The following is a 25,182-nucleotide window of genomic DNA, read 5'->3' as shown; positions in this document are numbered from 1 at the left end:
ATGCCCGGGCTACTGGAGGCTGTGTTTATTTTGCTGCTGGGGCCGCAGCGTGGTTCTGTGCTGCTTGGCAAGTTGTGCCGTGGGTCACATGGCGTCCGTCGCGGGCGGAGGGTGCTGGGAAGGCTCCTGGCCATTGGCAAAGCTAGAAGCAGCCGGCGTCTTGGTTAAGAAGTCAGCAGGTATTTTTATATATATATATATATATGTGTATGTATGTATATGGTGGCTCTTGCTCCAGAGGGCTTGTGTTTTAGTGACCAGTGATGTTAATAATGAGTTCTCGGGCTTCATCGCCCGGCAGGTTTTGAGGTTTCCAGCAGAGTGTCACCAGGTTTAGCAGCAAATGTGCACGAGCGCAGGCTGAGGGCGTTTCTGAGCGGTCGGACCGAGCTAGGCCAGCGGGTATCTCCGGAGTAGGTAAAGTGTAGTGCGTATGCACTAAAAGGCAAGTTTCATTTCCTGAATTTTGAGCTAAATGTCTAGGTATGGCAGCTGCAGGCACCACTCGAGGTGGGTCGCTGGGTCAGAGGGTGTCAGGTTTTCGTCTTCGCAGGGGAATTTGACAGATTTGGGGACGCAAATGGGTTTTCCACGTGGTGCTGAATTTCAGGTGCTTAACTGCATGAAGGTGGCTCCACTGCATTGTTTCCTGAGTTCTTCTGTCTGCAATTGCTTAATGAGGAAACCTGGTGGGAAGGTGTGCGTCTGTGCAAGCAATGCCAACTGAAATGGAGACCGTTCGCAAATGCCTTTAAATGCAGCCCAGCTGCGAGGGAAAAATCCTCAGCTTTTGCAGAGGGCTCAAACACCTGCCCAGTTGTTGTCGGCATCGTTACAACAAAGCAGCCAAGCAATCTGCCTCAAAGTGAGCTTTCTCAACCACTCTCAGGTTTTCCTGGTGCAGCAGTGGCAGGAATATGGGCGATCCAGGAGGGGCGCGCAGCCCGTGGAGGTGACTGCTGAGATAGCCTGAGCCCTGCTGCGGCAGCTGCCCGGGCCGGGCGGGTTTCGCAGCTGAACAGGAGACGTTCAGGAAAGAGCTCAGATGAGTCTTTGACCTGCAGCAACGAGGAAATGCCGTTTCCAAACCGCTTGTGTACACAGCAGGTGACATTGAAGGCGACTGGCTTATTGGCTGAATCTCTCCTTATATTCAAAAAAAAAAAGAGAGAGAGAGAAGCCACCTTAGGAGCGTGTTAGCTCTGATTCATGCCTCTGTGTTTACCCGGAGCTCCACCAAGAACCTGAGATAGCGAAGCACGTAGAGTGCGCTGCAGCACGGGTGGCTGAGGGCAGGGACGGGTCTCAGAGACCGTCGGAACTTGTCCGAGTGCATGAAGGGTGCGTGGGGGGGGGAGGTGGTCAGCTCTGTCAAAGCAAAGGCTCGGCTGCGTATGTAAATGCAGACGCAGCAATGTGTGTTCCTACCTCACGTTAGCAACTTGCGTGCCCTTACTTTTGTCCTCGCGCCTTTCAGGAGTGGGGCAGGCACGATGCGCGGCGGCAGTTTGGGTGTCTGCTGTCCGCGTGGTTGGGAAGGCTCTCATGGACTTTGCGTCGCTTCCATCTAATATTTCCTGCTAAAACAGCAGTTAAGCTGCTGATGCGACGAGGTGCGCGTGTGAATGATTTCATTACCCCGGCTGGAGGTGCTATAAATAATCCCCGTGGCTCTTCGGCGAGAATCCCTAAGTCATCGCGACCTCCCCGCGGAGAGCAGGGCCCTTCTCCTGCGGCGCCGCCGCTCGCAGGTGGAGAGCGACCGAACGCGAGAGGGCTTGGCCTGTCGCGAGCCATTTCTGGTTCTGCCAAAGCAGCAATTCCGGGCCGCGAAAATGGCTTTGATGTTTCTTTTTAAGAAGCTGCGGTGACTGTGCAGTTCCGCTTCAGGGGTGCTCCGCCGCCGGGTCGGGTCTGTCGGTGGAAGCTGCTCCTGCGGCCGCCTGTGAGCACGGTGTTGGGGGGCCCCACTGCCTGCCCCTGTCCCCAGCCACCTCCTGAGGCCCTTTGCTCTGGGACCGGCGGCGTAAGTAGCTTCCAGTCGGTACGTGCTTAATTTCCTGCAGTCGATTTTTCCTGGCACCCAGCGCGTCAGGCTGGTGGCGGCTGGAGGTGAACCGCTGGAAAGGGTCCGGCAGCTCCGCGGGCGCGCGGCGAAGCCGTGCGGGGTCAGCAGGTAAGGCAGCAGCCCGGGCGCTGTGAGCGGGAGGGGAGGGCTGGCTGCCTGAAGATTTGAATGTCAGAATGAGCTCAAGCACATAATTGCTATTGTTTGACGAAGTAAAATGCAAATTGAGGTGAGTCACGAGAAATGTTTTCCCATGAAACCTGAATGCTTCTAGTAATGTACTCCGGGGAACAAAGAGCGTGGAGTCAGCGTGAGAGCCCCTCTGGAAACCGGTGCTTTTGGTAAAACTTTGGCGGGTCGTAGCCCGCACTGGAGATCCGGGTGCTCTCCCCGTCTGTTCTTTACTTGCAAGGACTGCAAGTCAGTGTTTAAGCGATTCTACAAATACAAAGAGATGGAGAAAAAGCAGCGAGGTTTCAAGGTTTGATCGCTGCGTGTTTTATTCTGAGTACGGGGAGGTCTTGGTGCTGGAGCTGTGCTAGGAGCGTGCAACGCTGCGTTCGTTTAAGGGCAAAGGTGTATGAAAACTGCTTGCTGATGAAATCTGATGAAATTGGTTTTTCTCTCAGCTTGTTTTTATTTTTTTTTAATTTCTTTGGCCTTTATTAGAAGTGATTTTGAGTGCTTGCTTTGGAATCATTGTATAATGGTATGTTTAGGTAGTCAAATTTAAAGCAAGTCCTCAGATATCAAAAATATAACGAGTTTCTGCTTACATCTTGTGAGGTTTGTTTGCCTGTTACTGTAATATATTAATATTAGGAAGGAGACCCAGATAGCAAACAGAGGGAAAAACTTGGTAGGCTGTAGGGAAACAAATCAGTCAGAAATTGTTTTGGGTTGCCAAAGCGCTTTTAGCTCCGTGGTGGTTGTAACGAACCGACCTGTATTCCCAACTCCTAGGGTCCAAAAAAAAAAATCACAGTATTTCTATGGCAGTAGAAAGCGCTGCTTGGTTTCTGCCTTGTGTTCCCTTTCTGTTTTCTGTGCTTGTGGCAGCAACCAGCCTTGGGTTCTGCTCATGTCGCGCCGAGGCTGGGCTCAGTCCGTACCTGACTCCTCGCACGCAGCGGGCGAGGTAAGAAAAAAGCCCCCAAAGCCAAGAGCAGCCCCCAAAGCCAAGAGCAGCCCCCAAAGCCAGCACCCCCACGCCCCAAACTCCTCTCCAGTCACTTCCGTGGCCTGGGGTGGAGAAGTCACCAGACGGGCAGAGATGCAAACGTAATTCCTGCACGTGTAACCGAACGGCGAAGCTGGGTGCCGCAGCAGCCCTCGGGGGGCAGGACGTGGATGGGTTCGGTGTGGAAGCAGAAGGCGGCCGTGGCCGTGTCGGGGCTGCCGTGCACCTACCATAGGGGTGCTCCTCCTGGGTGCAGGGCTGGGGAGGCTGCGGGCAGGACGCGGGGCAGCTTGCTTCCGCACCTGGGGCCAGGGGTAACAAACAGCAGCTTTGCTGGTGTGTGCCTTGCGCCGCCGGTCAGGGACACGAGGATGGCTGCGTGGGGAAGAGCCGAGGGACGGAGCTGGCTGGAAGCCTTCTGCCGTCGCCGTTTTTCAGCTGGGCTGCAGCCGTTCCCCGACCTGGCCGCTTACCGTCACCGCGTAGAGGTGTGCTGGGGGACCTGGGGGCGTGGGGACACCTGGGGGGGGTAGAAGTGCCGCCGAGAGGTTACTTGTGCAAATTGATTTTGTGGCGGCAGTTGCGTGGTTGATGGCCTTCGGTGGCAGTGCCAGCGCGTTCCCCGCGCCCTGCCCCTCCCGGCCCCTGCTACGAAGCAGGACAAAGCCCTCGGCTGTGCCCGCTGCTTTCCTGCGCTGCTGCTGGCCCTGCCCCGGGGCGGAAACCCCGGGCGAAGGGTGAGAGTGCGAAGGGTGAGAGTGCTGCTCGGCTCCTCAGTGACGTGCGCGCGGCCCCGCTGCTCCTCCGTCCGTCCTCGCGCCGACGGCTGGCTGTGCGTGCCCGCAGGCAACAGGCTGCTGGTTCCTGGGTGTGCTGAGTGCCGCCAGATGTGGGGGTCGGGAAGGGGCGCGGGTGTGCGGCGGCTGCAGATAGGGCAGCACCATGCCCGGGCTGAAGGGTCCATCAGCACCACGAGGCACAGCCAGGGAGTGAACGGGGTCGGTAACGTTTCCCAGGGTAAAAGCGTGTTTCAGGTTCGGAGAGCAGGCTGGGTTTGACAGGCTGCCTTCGTAGCCCGTAGTCTGTTCTTGGGTCTCACAAGACGGAGTGAGATGCCTGGTGAGGCTGGAAGGAAACTCGCTCAGGAGCAGGTAGGCGGGGGTGTAGGTGCTTGTCGCTCGGGCTCGATGATCCCCGGTGGCCCTTCTGTGATCCACAAACCGAGGGCTGCTCTGCGGCGCCTTGCTTGGCGATGGGCACAGCCGGGGGGGGCAGGGGAGCGCTTTCCTCTCGACTTCCCGATCTGGCTCTTCCCAAAAGAAAGCGTTCCTCCTGTCTTTAAACCGCAGATGAGAAAACGCCTCACCTTTTTCTGTCCTTGAAGTTAGCATTGATAATTAATTAGAGAACCGATAGAGAGTCCACTGATAAATACTTAACTGGGGGACAGGAAAAAAGAAATCCTGACTGGGAGGGTCTCTGCTTTAGCCCCCGCCGCCCCGAGTGCTGAGGCAGCAGCAACGCAGGGCTTTGCCCTGGCAGCAGCTCGCCCTTGGCCTCCATCCCGGAGCCGGGGAAGGGCAGCGAGTTCTGCGTGTTGGCCGCGTAGCGGAGGAAGAGCCGGGGGTCCCGGGGAAGGACGGCGGCTGGGGGAGCCTTGTCCTGCCTGGGGCCGAGCCCTGCCAGGCAGGGCGATGCAGGGAGATGGGCCGGGAGCCGCTTGCGTGCGGTGCCCTGCGGCCCTTCGGCTGAGGGACCCGGTGATGCGTGGAAGCGTCGGGTCTGCGTAACGCGGGGTGCCCCGAACGCCGCCCTGCACGAGGGGCCCCTCGGAGCCCGGCGCTGTGGGAGATCCCCGTGCGGTGGGGCGGGGGCTGCAGAGCGAGCGGGGGCTGCTGCGCGTCGCCTCCGGCGCTTCAGGGCCGCGTTAGCCGCGCGGGGCTTTCTGCTCCGTGTGGGCGCGACTAGAAGTCGTATGTGGGTCGAAGTCGAAGGCCCTGCGTGTTCCTGCGCCTTTCTGTAGCTGAAACAACTCGAGGCTTTTTCCCGCTGGGATTGTGACTGCTCTGGGCTGCGTTGCGTGGAGAGACGCCCGTCGGTGTCTCTCGTTTCCTCAGTGTGACTTGGCGCTCCCCGGGAGAGGCCTGCTAGCTTGGCCGCTGCTACGCGCCGAATGCCTACGCCGACACCTCTGCTTGTACAGCCCCTTCCTCGAGGATGCCGTCCTGACTGGCACCTTGTGCGTTCAGGCTGCTGGCTAGCTCTCCAGATCCCGGATCCGCCGAAGCATTCATCGGAAGAGGGGCGTGCTGGAAACGTCTCTTCCAGGTGACGCGAGTCGGGTGGCGTGCTGCGCTGTGGTCTGACGGGGCTGCGATCGGCACCTCCCCGAGCGGGCCTTGGCCCCGGAGCTGAGCTTCGGAGCCCCCAGAAGGTGGGACCGCCCGGGTGGGCGGTGCTGTTCCTCCGCGTGAGGTTGGGGCAAGGCCCTTGCCCACCCTCGGCTTCACGAGGATCTCAGGGGGTTCGCTGGAGCTGGTCTTGTCGAGTCTTCGTCTCCTCTGTGGCTGATGAGATCAGACTGGTTTCTGTTCCGTTACGGCAGCAAGCCCTCAGCAGCACGCACCTCATCCTGACCAGAAGCTGTCCCTGCTTCTGAGGTGGGTTTGGCTTCCCCTGGTCCCACCGGCGTGTCTGTCCTCTCAAGTAAGACGAATCATCTGTACTCGAGACGGTCGGTTATTGACGTGAGGCATCTGGACACGCGAGTTACCGTGCCGAGCTCTGACAGTGACTGACGTCCTCTCCCCTGCCTCCTGCCCTCCTGATGTTGCCACGCTCCTGGTCCTTCCTCGCCACCGAACCCCGTGGCAGCTGACTTCCCTGTGGCTAGCCGACTTCGCTGCCCTTCTAGAACTGTTGCAGATCTATAATAAATGTCTGAACTTCCACGAGTAAGAAAAAAGCTGAACGTGCTGGTAGCAGCATCAAGGCGCTACCAGTTCCTCAGGTAGCAGTCTTAATTTTCTGTGCTCCCACAGCCTGCAGCCTGCGCCTTACCCCCTCGCTCCTGTTTCTGAAGGGGGTTTCTTGCAGCGTGACCGGCTCGTTAGAGGCTGAGCTGTCGGCGCGGGCTGGCTGTTGGGGCTCCTGCGACTGGGATGAGGTGAAATCAGAGCTCCCATCCGTCCGAACGTGGCAGCACATACGCCTCTCCGTCACTTCGGGGGAAGCTCAGAAGCGCGGCGTCAGTGTAGCTGTCTAATTGTTGGCTCGGTGGATTCCACCACCACGTCCGTGTCGTTCGGCGTGCCGTGCTTTCATCTCAGCCCAACTTTTTGATCTTGCCAGTAAACAACAAAACGCATTTTTTTTTTTTTAAACTGCTGGAGTTTCTGGCAAAAACAGAGGTAGCGCCGCTAGCTCTGCGGGCTCCGTGCTTGCTGCTGGCGTGCGTGGCACAGCACGGCCCCGGTGTGAGTTCTCCGGAACGTCTGCGCTTCTCGTTCCTGGTTTGGTGACCGGGGCTGGTGGACAGAAACGCTGGTGGCTTGCACAGAGGGGTCTCAGGAACTCCCCCTGTGACAGCGCGAGGCTGCTGGTGGTGGCCGTGTGGCACAGGACACATGTCCCAGTGCTGGCCGTGCGGCCTGCCCCAGCGAGCTGCTTGCCTCAATCCAGTCGGGAGGATGTGGCCCCCAGTTCGGGCACTGGGGCAAGAAGCAGCAGATGTGGAAGCGTTGTTGTGCAGCTGGACAAGAAGTGCAGAGAGCCGAGGGGACTGCTGCCCTTGGGGTAAGGAAGATCTCTCCAGAAGGGACGCTGAGCATCCCGAGTTAACGTGTCCCTGCTCGAGGTGCTGCGTCAGAAGCACTCGCTCCCGGCTCCACGCCTGTGGCCGTCGGTCCTGGCTGCCAGGACGGGGCCTGGGGGGGGCTGAACTCGCAGTGTTGGAGCCGCTGCTGGCTGCGATCGGGAGCGCTGCGGTCTGGAGGGATTCCCCTTGGAGGTCTGAGGAGCTCCCTTCGGTCTTTGGGCGTTGGGTAATGGCCCCAGCTTTGTGAAGAGCTCCTGCCGAAGTTTAAGAGGTGGAAGAGGCAACAGATGAAGGCAGTGACGTCTTGCTCTGAGCCGCTTCGAGTGCTCCTCACCTAGCTTTTGGGGGACCGTCAGCGTTCCCTCTGTGGCCAGCGCTGTTGTCACCCTCGGTTTCAGCCCCTGAGACTTGTGGTGCTGCTGGTCCAGCTGTCGCTAAAATTCTCCCTTAACCTGGATTCTTTGTGTATGTCCTGACATCGATTTCCATCGCAGCCCCATTCGGCGTTGCAGTGGGATGCTGAGCCGCAGGACGGGTGCTGTCGGGAGCCCCGTGCTGGGACAGGACAGCTGACGGTGCAACCTCCGCTGGCTCCCTGCAGGGCAAGGGGAAAGGGATTTACTCCGTGGGAGTGGAAAGCGGGAGTCTCCGGAGCTGTCTTGTGAGCGCACGTCTTCTCTCGTCGGTTGGCACACGGCGCCCTTTTGCTGGGGCTGAGGGTTTGCGCGGTGCTAGCTCGAGGCTTTTTTCCTCCTGCAGACGAGGCGTGACCGGCCTCGTTGCGGCGTGCAGCAAACTGGGAGCATCCGAGCGAGTCTCGTGGCCTCCGGTGCTGCCTTGGGAGAGAGGCCACGGTGTTGGGGTAGGAGGAACTTGTGAAGCTAGGCAGTGCTGATGGCGTTCTCCCAGTTCTTTCCACCCCCCCTCAAAGGTACGTGATCCCTGTTTCTCGGGCTCTTTCCATGAGTTCAATTTGAGTGTAGCAGGATCAGTAATAATTACTGAAGGCGATAAAAACGTCCTGACAAATGTGATGCTTCTGGGCAGTAGTGCAGCAGTGGGCGTTTTTTTTTTCCTCCTTTGCTTCAGGTTTCCTGCTAAATAGCCCGGGACCGTTGCTGCTCATCTTTGTGCTCACTGGAGAACTTCAAGAGGTTGGGTGGAAACGTCTGCTGGCGTAGAACTTGGTCTCCGTGGGGTGAGCGAGGGGGCGTCGCCAGCTGCTCGCAGTGTGGGAATGGTCTTAGAATGTGGGAATTGGTTTAAACCAGAGATAAACACCTGCACTGCTTCGCCTCTGCGAAGGCTTCTGATTCTTGATGCTGAAGGGTTCATAAATTAAAGCTTTTTCCGAAACCTGGATGTTGGAGTAAATGTACATGCTGATACTCAGTAACGGAGAGCACCCTAAATCGCACGGCGGCTGCTTCAGGCACGTGCAGACCGACCCGCGCCCGTGTCGTACGAGCCACGAAGCTCCAGTTTGCGCGTGCTATATTTAACACCGCGCACAGCGCCGTTCTTCGGAGTCCCTGTAGGAAATCGTAGGCGCGGCCTTAACCCGCAGCTCTGCATTGCAAGCCTCTGGCAGAAGGGCCTGGGTCACAGCCCGTCGCCGGCCCCGCTGCTCCTGGCAGCGCTGCCTCCCGCAGTGGAAGCCCCGTGCTGGCCGCCCCGTTGTGCTCCAGGTAGCTGGAGTCAGCAGGGTAGGTTCCTGAATAGTGGCAGCATTCACTGCTTTTAGTGAAAGAAACCCGTTTTTCCAGCAGTAAGTCACAAGTACGTGCGTTCCTTCTAGTGGGCTGGAAGAGGCAGCTTCCCAGACTGTTTCACCAGAGAAAATGTGTAAAACTTCGAACGCGGGAACTGCCTGGCCCTCAACTAAACGCGCTTCTGAAAGCTTCACGCGGCTATTGCCGCTGCTCAGGCAGACAGGATGGGTCCGCTCGCCGCCTGTCTGTGCTAGCCTTCTCCTCAAGCTGGTGAGTAGAAAGTAGCCAGGGTAGGTGGCGACTTGAGTTTTATTTTTATGTAACTTGAGGACAGAATTACTGTTACAGCGAGTAGTGACAGATCTTCTGCTTCACAAATAGCAGCGGCGTGCATGAAAGCAGATTCGTGCGCCGTGTTTATTTTCGAGCTGGCGAATATAGCGTAAGTAGGCTGAGGCACCCATGAGAAGTGATTGAATCAGATGCAATCGAACCTGAACACCCCTAGCGTGTGTGCCGGGTGGTTTCGGACAGAACTCCCCGTGGTCGCTACGTCCTGCGGGGGCAGTCAGCCCGCAGAGCTGGAATTAAGCGACACTCAGCAGAGTTACTGCTGCACGGAACAGCTCTGAAGTAGTGGTTCTTGCAAGAGCTTTGCCTTTTTTTCCTTACTACCTTGCGAATAAAAACCTTATTGTCTCTCTTGTCTCTTGGTATGCATAAAAGATCACTAAAATAGCTCCTTTGTTCATTTTCTTTTGTTTTGGTTGTGGGAGCCTTGTGTAAGGTTTAGCCTCTGGAATAACAAAATGAGAAAGTTTCTTTCTTCTGGAAGAAGTAAAGGCTTGTGCCGAAACTGAAACTGTTCGGGGTTTCACGGACCGAAGCGGCAGTGTAGGTGGTGTCAACAGGAAGCTTTAGTTTTCTTTCTGAGCAGAGATATTTTTTTTTTTCCATGGGTATTGGAACTGTACTTCCACGTGACTTCTTGGAACTCCATCCCCAGGAGGAAAATGCTGAAGTGAATGCTGCCCTGTGGGACCCTCGCTGGCTGAGCCGCCTGCTTTGTGTCCCCCTCCAACCCTTCTGCGCCATGCGCCCCGCCAAGGACCGTCACCGAGCGTTACAGGCTGCGCACACTTGGACTCCGTTAGACAAAAATCGAACTAATGCTTATTAATGAGTGAGGGAGGAGAGGCTGAGAAGGCTTCATAACCGGTGCTGCCTTGAAAATGGCTTCTGTCCCCATCCTCTGTGGCAGGTTACTGGCACCAAGGTGAGACCGAACCGTTTTCTGGGATCTCAACTTCAGTGTGCTGGGTGTGAGCGTAAGGGAGCCTTGCTGCAGCCGGAATTCATGGCTGTCGTGCTTTGAACAGGGAAACTGGAGTCATGCTCACAAGTGGTAAACTGGAGTGATGCTTACAAGTTAAATGGGCCAGAGTTCAAGTGCTGGCAGCAGCTGCCACTTCTTAGTGATCTGGTTTAGGGGGGAACTTGGTTCAGTCACCATCCCTGGAGGTCTTTAAAAGACGTTCAGATGTAGAGCTCAGTGATACGGTGTAGAGGAGGACTTGTTAGGGTTAGCTCAGAGGTTGGGCTGGGTGATCCTGGACGTCTCTTCCAACCTAGACGATTCTGGGATTGATGCCCGGGGCCCGGTGTCTGCATCCATTTCGGGAAACGCTCCTTGCCCCGGTTACCTCCTCATCTCCTGAGCCTTGCCCAGGCTCTCAGGTGAGAACCAAGAGATCAGAACTGTGCCACCAACACCCGGCTGGTTGCAGTTGTGGCCCCGTGATCTTTGCTTGCCGTCCCCCGGCTGTTAGACGGGGCCGTGCCGTGCTGCTTGGCGCTTCGTGCCCCGGAGGCGCTGCGGGGCCGGTGCTGGTGGGTAGGGCTGCAGCAGCCCGGTGCTCCCCCCAGGTTGCTTTGCCGGGGATGGGAAGGCAGGTGCTGCTTCCGTACCTCCTCAGCTGTCTCTGTCAACGTAAACCGCCGGTGGTGCGTTTGTTGATCGCCCAAATTGTGGCTTGAAGTGCTGAGGCATGAATGCACGTGCAGCTTCCCCCACCCTTTGGACGTGGGGGCCATCACACCCCTCAGCGCCGGGAACGGGCTTGTTTGGAGCTCCTGTAGATGCAGCCTTGCTTCGTTAAGGTACCTCTCCCTACAGGCCTGCAGCGAGGCACCTCTAATCGGTGTTTTTAAGCTCACATACCTTAGTTCCTCCCCTGGAGATGTCGTTATCCTAATTTTACAGGAATGGTGTGTTGTGTAGCGATCTTCGCAAGTAAACTTCGTTCTTAGCTTTTGGTTTGTGGGTCGGTATTTAGGTGTGTGCAGGGAATAAATTCAGTGAGGGAGCTGAGATGTGTGGAGTTCCTAGAAGTCACTGTCCCTTTCGCTGTTGAGCGTGGCAGTGATGTTTTAGAACATCTCCCAGGCAGATGCACGGGGTGGGACCCCAGCTACGGCTGTGAGCCGAAGGGTGACGCCGCCTGCCTGACCCGCTGCTTGCTTGGGCTGGCTGCTTTAACGCCGGTTGCGGGGGTGAGCGGCACTGCTCGTTGTAAGCGATCCGTCAAACACCTGAGCGGTGCCACTTCAAGAGAAACAGCCGCGTGGAATCCCAGATTTCCTAACACCGTTTGCTTCCTTAGAGCCTTCTGAGTCCTGAATGCGTGGACAATTGCCAGTTTTTTAAATACAATCTGTATTTAAAAAAAAGATTGGTGTATGGAATAAACAATTCACAACGCCTCTGCCTCTGTCCTTGACTGCTTGACGTTTCTCACTTGAATGTTGCCCTCAAGTGCTCTTAAAGAGTTTCTGGTAGTGATACTGACTTTGGTGGTGGTTTACTCCAGAGTTAAGATGTAGATGTTAACCCGCGGTTTTCATACAAATCTCTGATCTTTGAGGAGGTTTCGAGTGAGGCTAGGAGGGAAGAGAGTTTCTGGCGCGCTGGAAGGCTGTCGTCTTGACCTAGATTTAATATTCAGCCTTGAACTGACTGATGCACAAAGGAGGCTTGCATGCTTACAGCTCGCCTGCCGCTTTGAAGGGAAGTGGGAGCACTTCAAAAAGAACTTCAGGTTAGGAAAGTGTCGGTCTGGATCTTGTAAACCTGAACGTTGCTGCTGCTCTCTGGGCTGCGGCCGTACCGTGGGGCAGCCGGCTTGGAAAGCTCTGGTGAAGCCGCAGCAGAGCGAAGATCCCCTCCTCCTGAAAACTACGAAGACGTGAATGAATTCAAAGAATGCGGCCTTTCTCAGATAAGAGGTCAGGCTGGATGACAATGGCCTTCTGTGGTTTTCGGGGGGATGATAAAAAGCCATTTGGGCGGATCTGTCACCCAAATGAATATTCAGCTGGGTCCCCCTTATCGGTAGGTCGAGGTGATTTGCATAAATCCAGCATCCCTGCAACGCCGGTCTTATTTCGGTTACTTGTTTGGAATGTGAGACAGCATCTGGAAGCACAACGAGCGCAGGCATCTGGGCTGGAAGAATGTAGGTCACACTGGAGTTGCTGCCTCACAGGATTGTCATCTGCTTCGTTAAGAATTAATAATTGGGAGGGGATGATCTGGCAGCAGCACTGCTGCTGCTGGCCTGCAGTCTCCCTTACGGATACATTCCAGGGTTGGTAATGTATTGATGCGGTAATAGTGAAAATGAGGCTGTGAAGAGGTTTATAAAGCTAGTACAAAGTCGTCCTGAAAAAAGTGAGGGTTCAGGAAAGAGCTGTGGGAATGATTTGGAGGGACTGAAAATCTGCTTCAAGGGAGATTTACGGAAACCCGATGTTCAGCTCAACTCCCGCCTGAGTTTCAGGTCCTGTTGGACTTCATCGGTCCATCGAGAAAGGAAGCAAGCTTTTACGTTTTTGGCGTTTTTTTAAGGATCTCTAGTTTAGCAGATCTGGTTCTAAACATGAAAGGCAAGTTGATTCTTTGGATTTAGAGAATCTACCGCATTCCTCGAAGGAGAAGCTATGAGTACGTGAGTGGTTTAAGATACACAGCGAGCAAGACGTCTGGTCACAACGACTTTTCCTGATAGCTGCTCTACAGCAACAGCAGTTTTGGGGGTACTTCATGCACAGAGACAAACCCGAGATTCTCCCGTGGGTCCTTAGTTGGAGGTACAGCTGGTCTCCTCCATAGGTTGGGCTTATTTCAAACATCGCTAAGACAAACTTGCTCCGTATAATTTGCTGTCAAGGTGGTGTGGGTAGAGGCTGGTCACTCTGTGACAAAGGAGGGGGTGCTCCCTGAAAGGAGGGAGCCAAGGCAAGGCATTAGTTGGTTACGCAAATAGCGCCTCGCTTAATGAGCGGGCGGCTCACGGAGCACGGGGAAGGTCCCTCCTGAAGGGAGAAGCCTCCGAGTTACAGAGCCGGGGACGGGAGGACCGACAGCAGTGACTGGATGTATGGGGAAGGAGGAGCAAAGAAGTCTAAAACTAATCTCATCATCGGTTGTGGCCGGCAGAATTAAACTGATTGAAGCGTGGTTTAAACCATGAAGATGGTTTCTCGTTACCATTCTCACGTGTCCAGCTCGGTGAGAACTCAGCTCTCAAACAGGGCGCTGCCGCCGTGGCTGTCTTCCCGTGCCCAGTCGGTGCGGAGCTTTCTAAGACTCCTGGAATTAACCAAGTGTGCGTTTCTGGAGATTTCATAGAGATAGGTGTTTCTTTGTTCGGGTGTGACTACGTAAGCGCTAAGCTGTCATGACTTGAAACCTTGCAGAGCAGGACGAGTGAGTCCTTGCTGCTCTTCTGGTTTGCACACTGCGCTGCAAAGCCTTAGTGCAGGGCAGGTGGAACCGATGAACTCACTGATTTTGTGTTGCTGCCGCTGAAACTGCCCCGAGGAGCTGGGGGTACCCCAAGGCCGGGCCGGATGGGGCTGGGGGCAGCCTGGGCTGGGGGCAGGGGGTTGGCGTTAGCTGGGTTGGAAGTGACCCTGAAGCCCAAACCTTTCCAGGATTCTGTGATTCTACCAAATGGTCTGCTTATAGCTTTGGTCCTGTGTCACGCTCCTGGTCACCGAATGTCAAAAATCTCGGAAACAACGATTTAGGAAAGGACAGCAAAGGCAGCCAAGAGGTCCGAGGAGTCTTCCTGAACAACAGGAGGTGGGTCCTCGTGGAAGCCATTTCCGAGCTTGCGAAGGCCAAGGTGACTGGGAGCCGTAGCGTGCATTTAGCAGGGCAATCATGCTTCGCCATCCGAATTGTCGTCTCCGCTGAAACAGCTAGATCCCTGGGTGAGCGCACAGCGACGGGCATTGACCTTACCGAGGCTTTTGGTGTGGGCAGGGAGAGCATCCGTGCAACCCGGCTGGGACGTTGCAGTCCCGTGCCAAAGGGATGGGAAAGCGCCTGGATCCCGGCTCAGTGGTGTCATGGGGCTGGGTGCTGCCTGCAGGGTGGTCCCGAGGGGGCGGCGGCTTCTTCCACCTGGGCTGGGGAGAGCCCAGGCCGGGGCCCCCAGGGTGCTGCCGGGCCCGGAGCCCCCGTGCTGTGAGGAGAGGCTGCGAGAGCTGGGGCTGCTCGGCCTGGAGCAGGGGAGGCTGCAGGCTGCAGCGGGAGCTCGGCCCCCCGGGCCCTGCTGACCGCTCCCGAGGGTTAACTCGGGACGGGCACTCGTGGTGCTGGCACGCGGTGCGGGGCTGGCAGTGGTTAAAGTTCAGTTACCGAGTGCTGCTGTCCTAACAGCGTGTGTGCGGTGGGTACACCGAGTTATTTATAGCTTATTTTGATTTGCAGCAGGTTGTTTGGAGTTACCGTAGGCTAACAGCAGAAGTCAGGCTGCTGGACCCCAGGTATTCGGCTGGGAAGAGGTCTGTGTTGGCCTGCTCTGGTCTCCATCCACCTCTGGCTGTGTTGCTCTGATTGCGCAGTAAGCTGCTTGCTGTATTAAGGCTTAAAATTCTTTTTTTTTTGCAGAGAAACTAAAATTATCGTGTGAGCAGGACAAGAGTGCGGTGTTGGGGTTTAGCCTGGCAGGCAGCTCAGCACCACCCAGCCCCTCGCTCCCCCCTGAGGTGGGCTGGGGGGACAGAACGGGGAAGGTGAAGGGGCGAGAACTCGTGGGCTGAGATAAGGACAGCTCACCAGGCCAACAACAGCCGCATGTGCGAGAAGAGCAAAGCAAGGAGCTCGTTCCCTGCTCCCCGTCGGCAGGCAGGAGTGAAGGCAGGGCTTGGCACGCGTAGCGGCTGCTTGGGAAAACGCCGTCGTCCCTACATCCCGTCCTTCCTCCTCCTTTCCCCCAGCTTCTATTGCTGAGCAGGACGCCCTCTGGGATGGGACATCCCTTTGGTCCCTGGGGGTCGGCTGTCCTGGTTCTGTCCCCTCCCGGCTCCTTGTGCACCCCGGGCTCCTCGCTCGGCTCCCTGCAAGCTGCAGCAACCAATCCATCCGTGTGTTATCACCACGGTTTGCATCAAAAACCCAAAGCACAGCTTCATATGATGAAAATTAACTACCCCAGGCAAACCCATGACACACCAGCGCTGACTGGTGGCTGCTACCTGGTGTGGTTTCCTTCTCCTTTTCCCTGTTTTCCTCCCACCCTGCTCCATCCCCTAACCAGAGCAGGCAAGTTCAGAAGCACCCTGTTAACTTTTGAAAAAAGTTCTGAACGGTGCCGTGAAATGCCTATCAGCTACGAAATGCATTACTACCTTTCTTTTATACAGATGCCTCGTTTTTGCTTTGTCTTTTCGGAGGTGCCCGCGGTGCTTGGTGCGCTTGCAGGTTTTAGTGGGAGGTCAAGAGAAACTTTGCCGGAGAGCGTGGCTTCCTCCGTGCGTTAGTCTCCAGGTGGTGTAGCTGTTTTTGTTGGAATGGAGATGTGAAAGTCGATTTGAGATGAAGCTTGCACCAGTCTTTTCAAGGGGAGGAACTGGGATCGTGCTTGTAACTGTACTAACCACACCTTTTGCCTGCATGGGGCTTTTCTTCTGCCGTGCAGCTCCTTCCTTTGATCCTTCCCCGGCTCCCCCATCTGCGGGCAGGGAGCACAGCCTGGGCCGGCACCACAGTGAGGCCAGAGGTGCCTCGTTCCTCTTTCTCCTTCGGAAACGAGCTGCATCGAGTCCTGTCCCGAGGCCTCCAGCCCACGAGGGCTGCGTGACCCGTCTGTGTCCTGCGGCAGGTGATCCCTGAGGACCTGCGGCGCTCCTCGAGAGTGACAGCGGAGCTTGGTGGGGCCGTGACACCGAGGGCTCTCTGCGGATTGTGATTTTTGCAACCTGTGCGTTCAGCGATCTTAGTTCTCACCTTTCCAAAACGAGGTGGGAGCTGTTCGTGTTGCTGGTGGGTTTGTGTTGAACAGTGCTAGGGTTTCTGCTGCTTCGAAGAATTCTTTGCCACGTCTGAGTGTGGAAAAGATCCGGCCTCCCGTGTATACGTGCGTACCTGGGAGCCGCCTGTGCTGCCTGTAGGTACACACGAGCGCAAAAGAAAACCAGCAAGTGTGTGTACGAAGTGAGCTTTCCCTTGGAAGAGGCAGCGAGCCTCACGCACTCGGCTCCTGAGGTTACATCCCTTTGAAAGCTGGGCAGGAGGGCAGCTGCAGCGCTGTGAGACCAAGAGGACAGCTCTTCGTACGCCTTCCTACAGAGCTACGAGCAGGATCGATAGTGCTGCTCAGTCTGGGCTCAGCACCGCGCGTGTGCGCGTTGCCAGGCCCGGAGGTGCCGATTCCCTCCCCATGGCTGTGGCTCGGCCACTGGTTTTCTGTTGTGGCCGCGCTGCCTTCCTCCCGTCTCCCCGCGCTGCCCCTTCCCCACGCAGCCGAACGTGTTTGGTGTGACCGGGGCAAAGAGAAGCAGCTCAGGTGCAAGAGATCTCCGTTCCTGCCGAATAAATGTCTCGCTAGACAAACTTGATGTGACCTGAAGTACAAGTCCCTTACGTGGACCTGCAGTTTCTCGACATCGCCCAAAAGAAACCAAGTCATCCTGAAAGTCAGCCTGACGTTCAGGTTTCTGCATTGTCTCCGGTGATCTCATTCGGGCTTGGGGTGAGCAGGAGCTCGAGACTTTGTCTAGCGAATCCTTTTATTGTTCCATTACAATTATCTCCTGGGAAAGAAAACTTCACGAAGAATTAAGAGCTGAAGAGATTTACCTGGTAGATAGAGAAGTCCACGCAAGCTGTGAGCAGCCGGGGAGGAGGACGTGGGTTCCAGCTCTGCGTAGAGACTGGTTACGAGAGCTTTCCCTCCTCTGTAGCTGAAAGCCGTGCTTTCTGCCAGAGGTGGCAGATCTCTGCTCCGGGAAGAGTTGCCGTGAGGCTGTGAGGCTTGTCCCAGCTGGCCTAGAGCTGCCTCTCGCTTACCTTGTCAGCTGAATTTTGCTCTCGATGATAAAACTTTGCTTTCGCTCGAGCTTTTGCCAAGGGATGAGACTGTGAACACCTTGAGTTTCTCTTCCAGAGCAGTCTGAGTCATGACCAGCGTGCAGACCTGCTGAGGATTCCTTGGACTCGGTTAACAAGATGCAGATCTTACAGGGGCACTGCATGGTGGGTGCTTGTTTTTTTGCTTTGCACTGCAGTATCAAAGCAGAGTTCAATTAAAGTTTTACTAAGAAGCATATAAAAGACATTATATCCAAAGACTTATTTTAAAATAAGGTTCTTCACGAGAGATCGGTGCGTGCACTTCCACGGGTCTCTGCCAAGCTGGAGTTGGGTGGTGCGTGCGCAGCTGGGCACACAGCGATCCTTGGCGTGGCGTGTGCTGTTCTCTGAACTAGTTTTTTATCTGAATCTTGCGCCCAGAACACCTGTTTTAGCACCAAATGTGAAGGATTGTTGCGGCACAGTCCCAGGCCCCGGTGTTGGGGCACTGACACTGCTCTGTGGCAAAGCTGTGAAGGAGGGGTAGGGATTTTAGTCGCTTAACTCATGCAGGCAAGGCCGCTGAGAAATAGTGCTGGTACTGGCGCTGTTGCGTGTGGTTGGGGCGGTTGTGTTCATGCTGTGTGGGCAGAGTACTCTGCCCTGTAGAGTGAATCCTTTCAAAGGCCTAAGCAGCAACTGAGATCCCCAAGAGTTCGGTGAAAACCAGAGCTCCCGCATCTTGTCCGATATGCCTGTGTTGGGCCTTCTGTGGAAGGAGAAGGTGTATCTGCATCTGAAGCTTTCTTACGAGATATTCGATCTTAAGTATGATAACAAACTGCTAACAAACACCAATGTCTGCGTATTCTTAATAAAATAGCGTTCTGAAGTGTTAAGGCTCGTACGCAAGGCTTAGATTGACCTCAGAGTTTGTAATTCTCAGCTGTACCTGGGAGGCTACTCGCTGGGATGTTGGAGGAACCACTTTTTATTTGTGTTACACTGTAGAGGTTAATAAACTCAATAAAGTAGCGTCTGGCTTTGGAGTTTGTTCCAGAAGTCATCTTCTGCTTAAGACCAGCTTGTATCAAGTTTGCCTTGAGAATCCTGGGGTCTCGTAATCAGAAACTTCGGTGCAAAAGAGCCAAGCTCAGCAAAGGTCTCTGTCCCAGAGCTAGTTTTGTAATTTTAAAAACTTGCAGGCTTCGTCACTGCTGTATTTTCCTGCTTGAGCTGTCTTTTACTGCTTTTTTTTGCTATTTAAATACGAACGTTTTAGGGCTGCAGGGCCGCGCTTCCTTCTCCCTTCATGCGTTCAAAAGCGTTTCAAGGAGGCGTAGCAGGTCGGTGCCTTTCTGCGTGGTCACCCCGGCTTTGCTTGTGCTGGCATGTCCGAAACATTGGCGGTGAAGGTAAGGTTTATGTCCTCCTGCAGCCGTTAAGGCGCTTGGCGGAGCTCTCCTTGCTCTGGTTGTCTGAGGTGGGTTTTGGTGCACCCCTGAGCCTCCGGGGAAGGCACTGGGGCTCGGGCCAGGAGCTGCAGCGTTGCTGCCGGCTGGAAAAGGACGCGAGCAGAAGAGGCCGTCCGGTCTTACTGGAAAATGTGACTGTGGCCGGAGTTCAAGTAAGAAAAACACTTGGTGCCAGAGCCTGTGAGCACAAAGGTGGGTGGTTTGAACACACTGGGGTATGAAGCGGTACACGCTTGCTGTTCTTTTTCCAGTTGCAATTACACGATGCTGTTATAGCGTAGTTGCGAGTCAAATACTGAAATGAAATACAAAGTAGCACGTAACCAAGGGTGCTTGTGATGGGAAGTCGATGGCGCTTGCCCTGCAGGTTCGCCATCAGCATCCCAGTGCCGCAGCATCCCCGCGCTGCGCTTCCTGCTGCCCGGCCTCCCCGGCTCAATGCTGGCTTTGTTCGCAGAGAATGCCCGCAGAGCCCCCGCTGGCTGCGGAGGGCCAGCTCGGCGTCTGCCGCTCTGGACTGCAAAATAACTTTCCCCTTCCCTCTCGTGCTGATGGCTTTCTGCCTTTCCCTTTTCAAGAATAATTGGATTGTGATTTAGCGAGAGGAGAGGGATCTCTGCAGAACCTTGGCAGGGGCCTGGGGAGGTGTAAAGTGATACATAACTGGGTGCGGTGATTATGAATTTAACGTCCTCTGTTCTGCTGTCACAAGTCCTGGGTCTTCGTTAACGTCTTTCATCTGAAGCAGTGGAAGCTCGGAAGGGATGAGGAAATAGCTCTGCGTTCACCGGACCTTCGGTGGGTGCCCTTACCCAGACAAAGCTGGCATGTCTTCTCGAGAGCGGCAGCGATAACCGCTGCTGGTACAGAGACTTAAGAGCTGGATCGCAGTGGCCTGGTGCGCAGGGCTGGTGCTGCACCTTCCAGATCTGCTCCTGGCCTCTGTGCTGCTCCTCGCCCCCTCAGGCAGGCGCGTGGTGGTGGCCGGCAGCGTTTCTGGAACAGCAGAGGCTGTGCACGCCCCGCGAGGTCTGCTGGTGCTCAGGCCTTGGTACCGCAGGGCCAGGAACCGAAAGAATCCAGATACAGCTCCTGTCTTCTTAAACCCATCAGCTCTTGGCCAGCCCTAGGCCTGTGTAGGTGTCGCTGTACGCAGCCGGTGCTTGCAGTTCCCAGGAGTGAGCCAGAGAGCTTGGACAGCCTTCCCACGAGGAGGCTCCCTTGCTGAACCCCGTGAGCTGTACGGAAACACAGCAAATTCCAGGTTTTTGTTCGGAAAGGCATCATCGTCTTGAAGGCGCAGTGGGCTGGCTGTGTACGTCCAGGTTTTTCTGTGGGTTCCAGCTTGCCCTGTTGAATTTGGTGAATATCTCACCAACAGTTGATGAGGAACTCATTTCGTGCTCATCTTTAATTCAGTAGTTCTGTCATTACCCTCCTGTGATAGTAATAAGCCATTCAATTTTTATGCCTGTTACCATCTTAAACTCTCTCCTGAACTTGAGTGTTCCTGGAAGCTCGGTGCCTGTAAGGAGCTTTCTCCGAAGCCTCTGTTCCTGCAGCACTGCGGAGCCGGGCGCTTCGCTGGGGAGGCCTGGGGCAAGCATCGCGGCCACGCCGACGGCCAGCTCTTCCAGTCTGCCAAAGCCACTGGGAAGGCAGCTGGAGGCGGGCGGTCCTCTCTGTTGATAGCATCTCTTCTGCTTCGAAGGCTGAGCCGGTATTACCTTGCAATTGCAGCGGGAGCTGGGTATAACGTGGAATCAGAGGTTTGTTTTATCCCCAAGTGTTAGAGCTAGCTAAATCCCTCTCGGCGCGGGGGAGAATTGACTTGTTTGGGTAGGTCAGCAGCTCGCTTTATCTTAACGCACGCACCGAGTGGCTGTCAAACATCCTGCTTTACCCGGGCAGGACCTGAGAGCAGGTGTCGCTGCCTAAAATACCTTTATTTAAGATCTTTTGGCAAACGCCCTGGGCGTTGGTTTGGTACCGCCGATAGCGTTGCTGTGGAGCGCCACATCGCAGCAAAGCAGCTCGGCTGCGCATGGCACCGCGTGGGGATGGTAAAACTCGGGCTAAAGGGTGCTTCTGGTCGTTCGGCCGGCCTGGTTCCCAAGCCGGGTACGTATGACAGCAGCTGTACTGCTTCGCAGTTGTAACTTAGTGTGAGTAACGCTGTGCTGCCTGGCTAACGGGGAAATAAATGGCACACGTACCCAACAGTGATGCGCGCGGGCTCCAGGCTGACGTCCTAGGGCTGGTGAACAGCTCCTGCCTTGCATACAGCTCCTGGCGTGAATCACTGCGCAGCCTTACGTCCCCGAAACGGGGAGCTGTGCTGGGCCCAGCCTGCCTGGTGCCGCGTCGCTCTGGGGGAGCCACCGGTTCGCACGCGTTGCAAGCGTGCAAAAAGTACAAGAGCGTACAAAAGTGAGCTTTCACCAGCGTCTTACCCAGCAATGTGCGTGTTTCCCGGTCCCGGATGGAGGTTTCACAGCAGGTGCACACAAGACTGTATTTGCTTGTCCTAGCAAATATTGCAGGTTGGTTCTTGGTTCTTGGCAATATTCTCAAATATTGCGTGGGTTCCTGGTTACTCACTGAAAGTAAAATGCTCACCCGTTAGCCGTCCGTCTGTCCTCTCTCTTTGTTGCGCAGAAACAGCTCCGCTCACGGGAGAAATAACCAGCTACTAGGCCTGTAATGCTGCATGTTGCAGTGCTGACAGCCGCCCCCTGTTTCTGTTCTGTCCTCGGGATCGTTGATTTCTTATTTGGATCGTCCTCTGCCCGGTGCCTCTCGCTCTGGTAGACAATTCGTGACACCAGAGTTAGTAATGAAAATCCCAAATGCTGGCGTCAGGACTGATCGTGGCTAGCGGCCCCTAGTCAGTGTGATGGTTTCTCCTCTCCCGAGTCTTCTCAGGACAGCGGTCCTTTGTCCCCTGCTCTTCCAGCCCCCCAGACCTGCTGCCGTGCGGGGCCCTGCCACGTGCTGACCGCCCCGAGCCGTGCTGAGCGGGTCGCGAGCGCTGAGCTCTGTGCCTGGCGTTGCTCTTACAGGTAGGTTGCTCGACCGAGATTAATAGGAAGGAGAGAGAACCTCAGGAAAAAGCCAGGCTTTCTGGAGGAGTTTGTTGAAATGGTGGTAGCACGAGGGTTAAGGCATAAAAGCGTAAAAAGGAAAAAAAAAAAATCTCCACAACATCTCATGTCATTTTTCAGCATACACAAAATATTGTGGCTTACTTGTTTGGGGGAAAATGCTTTTTAAAAAGCAAGAAGCAAGCTGGCTGTTTTGGTTAGCATTTTAAAACCTAGACGCCCAAATTTTCTTCTCTAGGAGGTTCTCAAAAAACTTGCAAAAAAAATGACATTTTTCTTAGAAATAAGCAAGAAATGTAAAAGGTTTTGCAAACCACATGGCCTTAGGAGCGTTACCTGGCGGTGTCCCTTGGCCACTTGGGGCCACCCTGGGGGCGTTGGAGGGCGCCTGCCTGCGTCCAGCCTGGCGGGCACCCCGCCCTCACCAGGAGGGCCAGCAGGAGGAGAAGCTCTTCTTGTGGCTGGAGCTGTTCTGAGCTGATGTGCAATTGCTTTTTTTGTAAATAAATACCAATTTTTTTATTTGTTTGTTTGTTTTAGGGATAGACTTCAAGATTAAAACTGTTGAATTACAAGGAAAGAAGATCAAGCTGCAGATCTGGTGAGTACCAGGCCCAAGAAGCTGCGCGGTGGCATCCTGCTGGGCGGCCGCCTTCAGCAGGTTTTTGGGAGAAGGGTTTGCTTTTTTGGAGGTTGCATGCAGGAATGTAACGGTGCTGGTGTTGGGCATTTTTGGAAGTAGTAAAGCTCTCCTAACCTCTGTTCAAGAAACGGGGAAGAGATCTGGGTGTTGGACTTGCAGACGCTGCAGCGGGGCTGCTCTGTTGGGCAGGCTGGTGGCAAGTCAGGATCCTCGTAGTCTGTGATTTAGTGGGAGGTGTTTAAAACTGGAAGTCTTAAATTAGGAGTCGCCTCAAATCTTGGACTTTAAATTGACTAGTAGCCTTCCTCTGCGTCAGCAAGGAAGTGCAGTCACTCAGCACTTACTTCGTAGTTTTCCATAGTAAACCAGAGAGTTTCTCAGCTGGCTGAAAGTGTGACTGCTGTCCTGCTGGAAAGTCTAACACGAAGCAGAACTTGCACTGCTTTCCTTTAGCTTGTTGTGCCTGCCCAACTAGTGATTTTCTTTATTCCCATTTTAATAGCCCTGTGACAAGTCAGGTCAGGAAGCTAATGGCTTCTCCTTGCCTGCGTTTTAATTAAAACTCCCTCTTCAGCTGAGTATGTGTATTGCTGGTGTGTTCTCCAGCTGCACTGAGAGTCCAGAACTTGCTCCTTTTGTCCCCCACTGATAAAAAATCTTGTCCTGCCCGAGGGTGTGGGTGTGGGTAGGTGCAGAGCTCTCGGCACTCTGGCTCTGTTCTTCCTCTGGCTGAGCAGTCGCTGCAGTGCCCGAGGACTGTTCATCGGGAAGGATGATCGTTCAGCCACCTGGGATCTATCTTTCTGCACCTTCTCTGAGCTGTTTCTCATATCCCAGTCCTGCAAGAAATCAGACAACTTGGTTATTTTGCTTTGTATCTGGCAAGGGAACGAGTTCCCCAAGTTGGTTTTGCTGTAGGAACTGCGCAGCGGGTCGATGAAGAAGCGCGTGGATGGTGAAGTAGCTCTGCGCTGGAGCGCTCCATCGGGGAGCCACAAAGGGTAACCAGCTCCGCAAGGGCAGCGTTCGAGATGGAGATGTCTGCGGGAAGATGGGTATAGATCAACTGGGAGCTGAAAGCAGAGCAGCGAAAAGGAAGGGACTGAGAGCATTAGCTAAAGAGGCATTCAGGTGTAATAGAGCTTCATCGATCGACTTGCTGGGCATCTCTCGCTCCGATAGCAGCTCATTAGACTGCGTTCAGATTTCCAACCCAGATCAAAGCACAGCTTCTAACAATTACCGTGCCTGACTTGTTCCCACAGCAGCCTGGGTGCTGTGAGTTACGCGGCTTTGCTGTCGGTAGAGCCAAACGTTGGAGTGACTTAAAAGGAAGCCTTAAACTCAGCGTTGGATGGGGTTGTTATGAAATGGAAGGACAGAAAATAGGGGATACTGGGGATGTGGAACGTGTGTACAGAGAGAGAAGCAAACTGCAATGAAGCTGTGAGCACTGTGGGGTTTAGTGGCTTAGAGAAAGGAAAAGAGGGCTTTGGTTGAGCCAAGTTCTGTGAAATTGCACCCTTTCAATGTTGCAGAGATGGGAGGGTGTTGTCTGCACCTACAGAGGCGTGCTTCTTGTTCCTGCTAGTTTGAAAGTTCACATTTGAAATGAGACTTGGAAAGCGGAAAATAAAGCTCCTGTAGCATGCACTTATGATTCCAAAACGACATCAGCCAAAGCCAGCAGGGCATCTAGGCTCCGTCCGAGCCGCCGCAGCGCAGCCTTGCCTTTATGAGGAGCTCTGCCCAACGCTAATTTGGCCAGAACAGCCGCGTGTTTTGGCGAGGAGGCTTTGTGCAGCGCATCTATATTTAACCACCGCTTCCTGTCCTTAAACTCGCCCTGCACTTGTAGGGGTTGTGTAACGTTTGCAGAATTACACCTCGCTCCCGCTACCGTAGTTTTTGCAAGGGATGCAAACGTTTCCCACGTGAACTTGAGGCTGTACCCAGAGCTTTTCTTGTGCCCGGAGCACGGTCGTGCTTTTGTACCTGAAGTAAGGGCACAGGAGCTAACGTAGCTGAATGAAAACAAAACTTGTCTTTGAGCCATAGGTGGAACTTCGCTGGGACACAGCTCTGTGCTTGAATAAGCTCATCAGAAGATACCGAACTGACCACGAAAAGAAAGCAGTCGGTTTCAGTTAAGGGCAGGAGAAGAGACGCTCAGCACCTGGAGGTTTTCAGTTTGTGTTACGTTGCAGACGTGCTTCTGCGTCAGGCACGCTTCGTGCAGCACGTCCATCCTCAGAACTTAGGGGGGGAACAACCACTGCTTCATTTGTGACGTTTCCCCCTCCCTGAAAGCTGCTGTCCCGTGGTGTGCTTGCCCTGTTTCCCTTCGCCCTGTTTCTCTCTGCGTGGCCGCAGCTGCTGGGTTTGGTGCCGTCGCCCAGCCGTGGCTCTCCAAGGCGCCACCAGCTCCCATTCCAGCCTTCCATGATGCTGTTCTCTTGCTTGCGGACTGCCTGTTTTATTCTTAAACGTCTTGGGTAGCAAAGGCAGGTTTGGCCTCTCTTTATATTTCTTGTTACTCCTGTTTTCATCATCGTTATTACTAATGGTGCTTCTCCAGACTGGTACCTAATGTGAGGTTTTTCTCGGAACAGTGATACTGAGCTGTTTGCAGAATGACAACGGTGACAGCGTTTTGTACCTTAGCTTAGGATATGTTAGCTGCTTCCCAAATTCAGAGGACTTCCTTACATAAAGTTGCTCGATGTTTACGAGGGCGCTGTGTTTAATGAGCCATCGCTGGCGAGAGCGAACAGAACGAGGATCCTGCATCAGCGGGAGTGGTCGAGTACTTGGTTGTAGC

General features: G+C 54.8%; 1 protein-coding gene across 1 annotated transcript in view; it reads left to right on the top strand.

The window, feature by feature from the left end:
- The window catches only part of LOC106048390 (ras-related protein Rab-10), a 43,313-nt gene that overhangs the window by 1,366 nt on the left and 16,765 nt on the right, over positions 1-25,182 (top strand). The window contains exon 2 of the mRNA XM_066995230.1: positions 22,259-22,319. Within this exon, the coding sequence (XP_066851331.1) occupies positions 22,259-22,319 (61 nt within the window). The remainder of the gene's footprint in view (positions 1-22,258; positions 22,320-25,182) is intronic.

The sequence above is a fragment of the Anser cygnoides genome, chromosome 3, assembly GCF_040182565.1.
Source record: "Anser cygnoides isolate HZ-2024a breed goose chromosome 3, Taihu_goose_T2T_genome, whole genome shotgun sequence".
NCBI classification, from domain to species: domain Eukaryota; kingdom Metazoa; phylum Chordata; class Aves; order Anseriformes; family Anatidae; genus Anser; species Anser cygnoides.
Note: the sequence above shows the minus strand (reverse complement) of the source record. Positions and strands in the feature narration are given on the sequence as shown.